An 11127-nucleotide genomic window follows, 5' to 3' on the forward strand; every position below is an offset into this window, starting at 1 on the left:
GAATCTATGGGGCATTGCTAAGAGAAAGATGAGAGACATGAGACCAAACAATGCAGAAGAGCTGAAGGCCGCTATTGAAGCATCTTGGTCTTCCATAACACCTCAGCAGTGCCACAGGCTGATAGCATCCATGCCACGCCGCATTGAGGCAGTAATTAATGCAAAAGGGGCCCAAACCAAGTACTGAGTACATATGCATGATTATACTTTTCAGAGGGCCGACATTTCTGTATTTAAAATCCTTTTTTATTGATTTCATGTAATATTCTAATTTTCTGAGATTCTGAATTTGGGGTTTTCATAAACTGTAAGCCATAATCATAAAAATTATATCAAATAAAGGCTTGAAATATCTTACTTTGCTTGTAATGAGTCTATATAATATATTAGTTTCACCTTTTAAGTTGAATTACTGAAATTAATGAACTTTTGCACTATATTCTAATTTTTCGAGTTTCACCTGTATATATATCCTGTGTTTACATTATTGAATGTAACACAAAGAGCTCTCTGTGACATCAACTGTCTGAGTTTCATTATCTAACAGAGTGGCATCAAATTGTGTTTACATTGACAGCGGATTAAAGCAGGCATTCTCAAAGCCTTTAACAACCCCACGGAGAAGACAGCTGATGAAGAGACAAAACGACAAGTGAAGGGTTCTCTATCTCTGCTTTTGTCACCTGCATTTCACATCACTAAGAACAATATTGCCATCTAGTGACAACTTATTTTAATTCCACTCACAAATGATTGCACTATTTAAAGGAATATTATGAGTTCAATACAAGTTGAGCTCAATCGACAGCATTTGTGGCATAATATTGATTACCACAAAAAATATTTTTTATTCTTAAAAAAAGAAAATACAAATCGGTGTTACAGTGTGGCACTTACAAGGGAAGTGAATGGGGCCGATCCGTAAACTATCAAGTACTCACTGTTTCAAAAGTATAACCACAAAACAAACAATATGCATGTAAACATGATTTTAGAGTGATAAAACCACTTACTAAACGTTTCTGTGTAAAGTTGTAAAATTGGATATAACTTGTGTGTAGACAATGTAATGTCAACAAAACCTATAATCCTAAATCAACTGTAAAAATAATGACATAATCAACTTTACAGTTCAAATAATACATGATTTTTAACAGAAGAATTAATGTAAGTGCATTTATAAAATTATAAGCTTCACATTTCTGCCTTTTAAACCCTTTAAAAATGGCCCCCATTGACTTTCATTGTATGTGCCTCACTATAACCTTGACTTTTTCTTCTTTCTTTTTTTTTTAAAGAAAAGGACACATTAGTCGAAATACATTTTTGTGGTATTCAACGTTATGCCACAATTGCTGTGGATTGAGCAAAACTTGTAAACAACTCGTAATATTCCTTTAAATTAAGTAATGTTTGGGAAATAAAATATCTATTAATTTAATTCATCAGAACAGTATACATATTTGTCTTAGTTGTGTTTGAATGTATTAAAATAACATGTTATGCTTGTTTTTGTGTTGTGTTGTACAGCTTATGGGAAGGAAGGAGTGAAAATGAATTTTGTTGATCGCATTTTTGTAGGCGAGCTAAACAGCACCATAATGTGCGAAGAGTGTGAACATGTAAGAAGTTCTGCTTCATTATGTGCAATGTCAAAATACAAACCTTAATTATGTTCACAACTATGTAAACTTTTGTTTAAATTTTTGAATTGTTTGAATTTACATGAGACAGCTATATATTATTAAAATACTATAATAATACAAATAATAATTAATATATTAAAATATTTATAGACTAATTCATTTAAATGTAATTATAATAAATGTAATATTTAAAGTCTAACAGTGCTGGATACCACTCTGGACTTCACAATCTAACATTTTTAACACTTTCAGATCTCTACAGTGAAGGAAGCCTTCATTGACATCTCCCTTCCCATCATAGAGGAAAGGGTGAGGCCAGCTTCAATTTACTGTCCCACAACTTGCGCTATAACACATTAAAACATCTATGACTTTGAATAAATCCTAATGGTTCACAGCTGACTCAGGATTAGTCATGTGTTTTGAAAGTATTTTTTATTTTTTTCTCTAAGCCCACAAACCCTGGTAGACTAGGGAAGAGTGGACGGGAGCAAGATACTCTTGTCCCCCACAGTGAAGACTCATCAGCTGCCCACTCACAGGTCAATAAAAACAGGAGAATGAGTGGACAGGTAGGCTATGTTGAACCATTATTATAGAGAAGACAACAATTCAGTTCTTGTACACGGGCCATGTCCAAAACCTAATTTTGAGGTAGAATGGCATTAGTGTGCATACAAATGTAAAACTATAATATTATTAGTATTACATTACATAGAAGATGACAACATACTATTTGATTGAGTTCATTGGAGGTTGAAGGGCTTGAGAATAGTGTTAAAAATGACAATGTGTGATTTTGTGTATGTGTGCATGGTCAGAAGATGCAAGATCGTCATTCGTCCACTTCTCATGATGACCGGGGAGCAGACTCTGTCTCTATCGGACAAGAAGAGGAGCTCTGTGTTGCTGGCCGTAGCCTGACCAGTTACCGGGCTGACAAAATGGGCAGCCAATCAGACTACAGCAAAAAGGATTCTAACCTGCAGGACAGCAGTAATGATGCAGACAGTGAGGCCTCCGAGAGTGAATGGTCTCCTCGAGTCCCATCTGTCCCATCCAGTCACAGTAACATCTCAGATAATGTCTTAACCGCCATGGCTACACTCACAACATCACACCATCCTAAGCATAACCTGAACCCAAGCTCAAGTCCCACTCCCTTGCCCTCCTTTCGACCACAACAGGGCAGCGCTGTAGAGCATCTTGTCAGTGTTGTGTCCATGCTGGGCCTGGTTCACACTTCCACTGACACTTTGCCCATCAGCCTCAGCCCAGATGAACAGACTGAGACCCGGGAAAGGGATAGAGACCGGAAGCACCACCACCAACGGGCCTTCCAGGCTCTTTGTCACAGCTACATGCCCAGCTCTAAAGAGTGCTCTGTGCAGTCCTGCCTTCACCAGTTCACCTCTGTTGAGCTGCTCATGGGCAACAATAAACTCCTTTGTGAGAATTGCACTGAGAGGAAGCAGAGACAGATGAAGTGGAGCGGTGGTGCAGGTTAGAGCTTTGTTTATAATAACATGCGCATAGAGTGGCCCCCGAAAGTATTTGAACACCTAAGACACACTTCAAAATGTATGAATGTCATTACACTAGATAAAGTATAGAGCCAAATGGCATTTGCTTTAAAGAAAAATGGCATAAGCAGCACACTTTTCAAAGAGAACATTTCACAAGAAGAAGTTTGTTAGATTTAATATTAGAAAACACAGGGGCCTGGGTATTTCAGCACGTATTGAGGTTGACTACCACCCCTGGAGTTGCAAGTTTGAATCCAGGGTGTGTTGAGTGACTCCAGCCAGGTCTTCTAAGCAACCAAATTAGCCCAGTTGCAAGGGAGGGTAGAGTCACATGGGGTAACCTCCTCGTGGTCACAATTAGTGGTTCTCACTGTCAATGGGGCACGTGGTAAGTTGTGCGTGGATTGCAGAGTGTAGCATGAGCCTCCACACGCAGAGTCTCCGTGGTGTCATAAACGATGAGCCACGTGAAACCACGCCACCTCGAGGACCTGCTAAGTAGTGGGATTTGGACATTCCAAATTGTGAGTAAAGGGGATACAAATATATATATTACATTTTAGTGGAACATGTCCATAGTTAAAATGATGAACTATGTTACCAGCTGCTAGGACACTTGTGTGAACTTTTATACATTCTGACTGGGGAACTGACTTTATACATTCACTGAAGGAATATTCTGTGTTCAATACAAGTTAAGCTATATCGACAGCATCTGTGGCATAATGTGGATTACCACAAAAATTATTTTGTCCCTTTTTCTTAAAAAAAAAAGTAAAAATCGTCAGTCACTTACAATGGAAGTGAATGGGACCAATCCATAAATGTCAAAGTACTCAAAAGTAAAGCCATGATACGGTAACAATATGTGTTAACATGATTTTAGCATGATAAAATCACTTACCCCTTCTGTGTAAACTTATAGCCAATTCTACAACTTAATCCCCCTAAAAGCTGTTAAATCTGTGATTTAAACAATTTTACAACTCAAATAATACATGAGTATATTATAAGCTTCACCTGTCCACCTTTAAACCCTCCAAAAATTGGCCCCATTGACTTCCATTGTAATTGCCTCAGTGTAACCTCGAATTTCCCCTTTTTTTGTACTTGCATACACCGATCAGCTACAACATTAAAACCACCTGCTTAATATTGTGTAGGTCCCCCACATGCAGCCAATACAGCACCAACCTGCATCTCAGAATAGCATTGTGAGATGCTATTCTTCTCACTACAATTGTATAGAGCAGTTTTCTGATTTATCGTAGACATTGTCAGTTCAAACCGATTTGGCCATTCTCTGTTGTCCTCTCTCATCAACAAGGCATTTCCATTCGCAGAACTGCCGCTCATTGGATGTTTTTTGTTTTTGACACCATTCGGAAACAAAACGTCACCCAACAGCAATGTAAATGTAAACCAAATATTGCTTTCTGAGTATTGTGTTGTTTAAAAATGAATATGAACTTGTATTCATTGCATTATTCAAAATCTGAAAACACTGAAAAATTTCACTTAGGGGTGTACTCACTTTTGTTGCCAGCGGTTTAAACATTAATGGCTGTGTGTTGAGTTATTTTGAGGGACAGCATATTTACACTGTTATACAAGCTGTACACTCACTACTTTACATTGTCGCAAAGTGTCATTTCTTCAGTGTTGTCACATGAAAAGATATAATCAAATATTTACAAAAATGTGAGGGGTGTACTCACTTTTGTGAGATACTGTGTATATATATATATATATATATATATATATATATATATATATATATCTATATATATATATATATATATATATATATATATACATATATATGTGAGATACTGTGTATATATATATATATATATATATATATATATATACACAGTATCTCACAAAAGTGAGTACACCCTCACATTTTTGTAAATATTTGATTATATCTTTTCATATATATATATATAGCTCTGGAATAAATATATATATTTATATAAATATTAAAAAAAATATATATATATACACACACACACAGTTAAAGTCAGATGTTTACATACACCTTAGCCAAATACATTTAAACTCAGTTTTTCACAATTCCTGACATTTAATCGTAGAAAACATTCCCTGTATTAGGTCAGTTAGGATCACAAATTTATTTTAAGAATGTGAATTGTCAGAATAATAGTAGAGAATGATTTATTTCAGCTTTTATTTCTTTCATCACATTCCCAGTGGGTCAGAAATGTACATACACTTTGTTAGTATTTGGTAGCATTGCCATATCTTGGGTCAAATATATTGTGTAGCCTTCCACAAGCTTCTCACAATAAGTTGATGGAATTTTGGCCCATTCCTCCAGACAGAATTGGTGTAACTGTTAGGTTTGTAGGCCTCTTACTTGCACATGCTTTTTGAGTTCTGCCCACAAATTTCCTATCGGAGTGATGTCAGGGCATTGTGATGGCCACTCCAATACCTTGACTTTGTTGTCCTTAAGCCATTTTGCCACAACCGAGCTTTAACATCCTGGCTGATGTTTTTAGATGTTCTTCAATATATCCACATAATTTTCCTTCCTCATGATGCCATCTAATTTGTGAAGTGCACCAGTCCCTCATGCAGCAAATCACCCCCACAACATGATACTGCCACCCCCATGCTTCACAGTAGGGATGGTGTTCTTCGGCTTTCAATCCTTACCCTTTTTCCTCCAAACATTACGATGGTTATAATAGCCAAACAGCTAATTTTTTGTTTCATCAGACCAGAGGATATTTCTCAAAAAACTAAGATCGTTGTTGTGCACTTGCAAACTGTAGTCAGGCTTTTTTATGGCGGTTTTGAAGCAGTAGCTTCTTCCTTGCTGAGCAGCCTTTCAGGTTATGTTGATATAGGACTCGTTTTAATGTGGATATAGATACATGTCTACCTGTTCCCCCTAGCATCTTCACAAGGTCCTTTGCTGTTGTTTTGGGATTGATCTGCACTTTTCACACCAAACTATGTTCATCTCTAGGAGACAAAGCGCGTTTCCTTCCTGAGTGGTATGATGGCTGCGTTGGTCCCATGGTGTTTAGACTCGCATACTATTGTTTGTACAGATGAATGTGTTGCCTTCAGACATTTGGAAATTGCTCCCAAGTATGAACATGACTTGTGGAGGTCCACAATTGTTTTTCTGAGGTCTTGGCTGATGTCTTTTAATTTTCCCATGATGTCAAGCAAAGAGGCACTGAGTTTGAAGGTAGTCCTTAAAATACAGTACTGTGCAAAAGTTTTAAGCACTTGGGAAAATTTTTGCATAGTGAGGATGTCTTAAAAAATAACACCTTAAATAGTTTTCATTTATCAATTAACATCATACAAAGTCCATTAAACATAAAAAAGCTAAATCAATATTTGGTGTGGCCACATTTACCTTTAAAACAGCCCTAATTCTCCTAGTTGCACCTGGACTGTTTTTTTTTGGATGTTGGCTGATAGAATGTAACAAGCTTCTTGGAGAATTCACCACAGTTCTTCTATCTATCTTCTCTCAATTGCTTCTGTCTCTTTATGTAATCCCAGACTGACTCGATGTTCAGTCGGGGGCTCTGTGGGGGCATTGCCATCTCTTGCAGAGAGCGCCCTGTTCTTCTATTATAATCTTTGCAAATTTGCAAAAGTCATGTTTGGGAGTCTAACATTTATTTTTCCTATTGACACACTAAAGCTGAAGATATAAATATCCATCTTAAGACAAATGTTTTTGTGAAACATCTTAAGTGCCTAAAACCTTTGCACAGTACTGTACATCCTCAAGTTCACCTCCAATCAGAAGGTAATTGGTTCATTGCCTAAAGGCTAGACATAATTTTCTGGAATCTTCCAAGCTGCTTAAAGGCACAGTTAACTTAGTGTATGTAAACTACTGTCCCACTGGAATTGTGATATAGTCAATTGAAAGTGAAACAATATGTCTGTAAACAATTGTTGGAAAAATTACTCATGCCATGCACAAAGAAGATGTCTTAAACAACTTGCAAAAACTACAGTTTGCTAATATGAAATCTGTGGAGTGGTTAAAAAATTAGTTTTATTGACATAAGTTCATAAGTTCTAATTCAACCCAAGTTTATGTAAATTTCTGACTTCAACTATACTATTCAATTGTACAGAGCGGTTATTGAGTGGTGTGTATATATATATATATATATATACACACCATATGTATGTATACAGAGCGGTTATTGAGTGGTGTGTATATATATATATACACACCACTCAATAACCGCTCTGTACAATTGTGGTGAGAAGAATAGCATCTTAGAATGGTTGATGCAGGATTTCCTCACAGTTGGCATGTTGAGCATAGCAATTTCTCCTATTGGTTTTTCAGCACGTTGCTTGTTTCCTCATTTTTTCTCTGGTGTATTTTTCAATGAACAATGTGTTGTATGTCACTTGTTTTGTGTCTGTGTTTCAGACAAGAAGGCTGAGAAAGTATACACCAGCGCCCGGAAACAAATGCTCATCTCTTCGCTTCCCCCAGTGGTCACTCTCCACCTTAAACGCTTTCATCAGGTTTGAACCCTTAGTATACAGCAGTAAATACTATCTGAGTAGCTGCAGTCTTTATTTGTTTCACATAAGTACTTACTTTGTTTCTTTTGCTGGCAGTTTATCGCTGAAACATAAATGCAGCATCGATCTTGACTAGTAGATATAGAGTGTGAAATTTGTGTCACTGTGGTCTTTAGAAATCAATCAACTGAGTAAAAGTATACTAGGAAAATCCTATAATCATGGTGTGTAAGCTTATATATGCACTTTATTGTCTTACTGGCAATCCGCTTATTAGTCTTGATCTGTGTCTTTGCAGGCCGGCATGAATCTGAGGAAAGTTAATAGACATGTGGACTTTCCTCTTACTCTGGACCTGGCACCTTTCTGTTCTGCCACTTGCAAGGTATTGATCATAGATATAAATAGCAGTCACGACCAGAAATTTATGAATCCACTCAATTAATCTATGTCTAAGTGTACGGTATTGCTGTTGTATTCATCCGTGTGGTAGAACCTTGGGTCAGAAGAACGTGTGCTTTACAGCTTGTATGGCATTGTGGAACATAGCGGATCAATGCGAGGGGGGCACTATACAGCCTACGTGAAGGTCCGCTCCCCCCAGCGTGAACAGTGTCGGAACCAATCAGGTACCTACCTACTATATCTTCTGTGTGCTTGTCAATACACTTGCTTTGCAGCTGGTTCGAAAAGGTCTAAAAACAAAATGTTTCATTGGAAGCCCATTCACTGCAGCCTTGAAGATGTAGCTTGTTCTGTAAAGGCCAGGCAGGATTTGTTCGGTGTTCATCTAAAGATGTGTTTTTTCCCACTCTGTACTCAAGGAGACAGCCTGCCTTTCAGCAGCATTTGGAACCAAAAGTGAAAAGCCCAGGGAGACAGAGCTGTGGAAATTATTGTGCTCACTGGTAGTTAACTGCCATAGAGGAGATTTGAAGCTGCATTGTTGCAAGGGTATAATGCAGTTATAAAGTCTGCACAAGCTCTGAAAAACACATTTGCCACCATTGTCTCAGTTTTTGTCTCCACACTTTTTTCATTCTCTATTTTTTTCTTTATATTCCTTACTTATTTATTGTTGTTGTTAATCTGTTTCACTATGATAATCAAAAATCATATTTAAAGGGATAGTTCACCCAACAATAAAAATTGTCATCATTTGCTCACCCTCATGTTGTTTTAAACCCCTATGACTTGGCACTTTTGTTCATTTGTTTTCTTTGTAAACATGCACTAGATTGACATCTTTGAACATTGCACAGGGTCTTGCTGTTTTTTCAGTGTCTTCTGCACACATTTTATAGATGCCAGGGTTTCCCGCAGCACTTTGAAACTAAGGCGGCCGCCTAAGCAACACACGCCTGCCGCCTTAACTACGAGCGATATTCGCCGTGTTACTCTGTCCTGTTTTCTCCCTTTCCATCTTTAAATATGTGATAAGCCTTCGTGTTCGCTTTGGTCTTGTTATCAGCGCGTTCTTCCGCAGCGGCGCAGCGTGTGTGTGTGTGTGTGTGTGTGTTCATCTGAGCCTCATTGGTCTGTCACTGCTCGTCAATGTCAGAATATTTGAGATGACCAATCAAATCAAAGTAGGCGGGCTTTATGTTCACAGCGTGAATTTTAGCAGAGCAACTCGACGCTAATCTAAACTTCATTCACGATCAAGACAGACTTGCGGAACAGACTGCAGGGGAGCAGTCTGCATGAAAATATGCATAAATGGTCCACTCGTAAAAGAGTGCAATTACCGAAGGGCCCTTGAATTGTTTTTTTCTAAACCAAGGAGGATAGCCTGTAGCGATGCTAGGTGTCAGTTCTGCCATAAGCAGTGATTGTAATAAGCTTTGCACATTTTGACGGACTATTAGATGTAATGTTATTACCTTGACAAACTAATACATCATTAAAAAGATATGACTCAAGTTTCAGTATTTGTCTTAATTTGTGTCAGGAGTTATGCAATTCCAAATACTGTTTTTATGATAATAGTCTACCACACCTATTTGTGTTCCTCTGAGTAACAGCATCTCTGTGTGCATTTGTGTTATAGGTTCCAGAGAGGCCAGTTCAGCCCAACAAGGGCAGTGGGTCTATGTTAGCGACACCAACGTACAGACTGTACCAGAGTTCCGAGTGCTTAACTCTCAAGCTTATTTACTTTTCTATGAAGAACTGCTATAGAGCCGGACAGCTGCGTGAATGTGTGATTATCCAGATGAATTCTGGCCACAGGCGATATCAGCCTGGACAACACAGAGCTCTTACTGCATGCCTATATCACTGTATTTTAATGTAAGGATTATTGCAAATGCTATATATAAGTTTGGCCATTAAGCCCTAAATCTGCTGTCTTATTCATTACTCAAGGGTAATCTAAATTGGGATTGGTCAAGGGGAGAGATTATTATTGATGTAAAATAATATCCTGAATTTAAGTTATTTATATTTTACTGCTTATATTTGACCATAACATATATATTTTTGGGGCTTGTTTTTTAAATGGAAATGTTGGAAAATTGCCAAAGTTTAATGTAGGAAAAATATGTATATGATATTATATAAGGGAGAGATGTGAAAAATGAGCATTGTGCCAAAAGCATCTTTTGTCTCAAACCTCTAACATGAAAGGGAACTTTAGATCAACATGCAGCTGTATGCAGTCACACACACATATATGCACAAGTGCACAAAAAAATATATATACAATACTGCATATACAACGTTGCTTGGTTACCATATTCATTCTTTTTTTTTCGTTTACACATTTTCCTTTGGTTTAATAGATTAAGACATTAGCTTTCATAGCGTTTTTGAATGTATCAAGTCATAGACTCAAGACATTGGATTTGATTGACTGTGCATAGAATTATATAAACTTTTATGAATTTATTGCTTGAATAACATATTTCACAATATCTAAATATAATGGTTGAGGAGTTGGTGCAATATTCTTGGACTTTGTAAACAATATATGCCTATTTTTTTCTGTTGTAGTATTAAATTTGAAATGAATACAAATATTTTCATTTTCCCCTCATGACTTTTCAACAACTGTACATCAGTGCCTGCAGTTTATGAGGACTGAGATTGTCTGTGCATGCCTTTAACAGTTAATAAGTGTTTTAAGTGTTAATATCAAAGACCATATTGCAGTATAAGGTGAAGTGTGTGTGTGTGTGTGTGTGTGTGTGTGTGTGTGTGTGTGTGTGTGTGTGTGTGTGTGTGTGTGTGTGTAGACACATACTGATTAGCAATATAAATATTTGTACATCATATAAAAAATGTTCTTTATTTTTTATTCTGTGTGCCGAGCAGATATTGTAACACCAATGGTTTGTGTGGTGTCTAAGACTGCAGGGTTTTTCAAGCTTTTCTTTTGCTTGAATTTTATGGACATAATCAAATATGTG

The 11127-nt window shown here is 37.2% G+C and overlaps 1 protein-coding gene across 3 annotated transcripts in view; it reads left to right on the forward strand.

The window, feature by feature from the left end:
- Nucleotides 1–11127, forward strand: part of LOC127655893 (ubiquitin carboxyl-terminal hydrolase 45-like) — a 67188-nt gene extending 56061 nt beyond the window's left edge. For 2 of the 3 annotated variants that reach the window (XM_052143937.1, XM_052143936.1), the window contains exons 10-18: nt 578–659; nt 1531–1622; nt 1899–1955; nt 2099–2218; nt 2468–3149; nt 7620–7717; nt 8016–8102; nt 8211–8346; nt 9768–11127. In XM_052143937.1, coding sequence (XP_051999897.1) covers nt 578–659; nt 1531–1622; nt 1899–1955; nt 2099–2218; nt 2468–3149; nt 7620–7717; nt 8016–8102; nt 8211–8346; nt 9768–9898 — 1485 coding nt within the window. In that variant the 3' untranslated portion in view covers nt 9899–11127. The remainder of the gene's footprint in view (nt 1–577; nt 660–1530; nt 1623–1898; nt 1956–2098; nt 2219–2467; nt 3150–7619; nt 7718–8015; nt 8103–8210; nt 8347–9767) is intronic. The other variant, XM_052143935.1, reaches the window with a different exon arrangement.

This window comes from Xyrauchen texanus, chromosome 15, assembly GCF_025860055.1.
Source record: "Xyrauchen texanus isolate HMW12.3.18 chromosome 15, RBS_HiC_50CHRs, whole genome shotgun sequence".
In the NCBI taxonomy this organism is placed as follows: Eukaryota; Metazoa; Chordata; class Actinopteri; order Cypriniformes; family Catostomidae; genus Xyrauchen; species Xyrauchen texanus.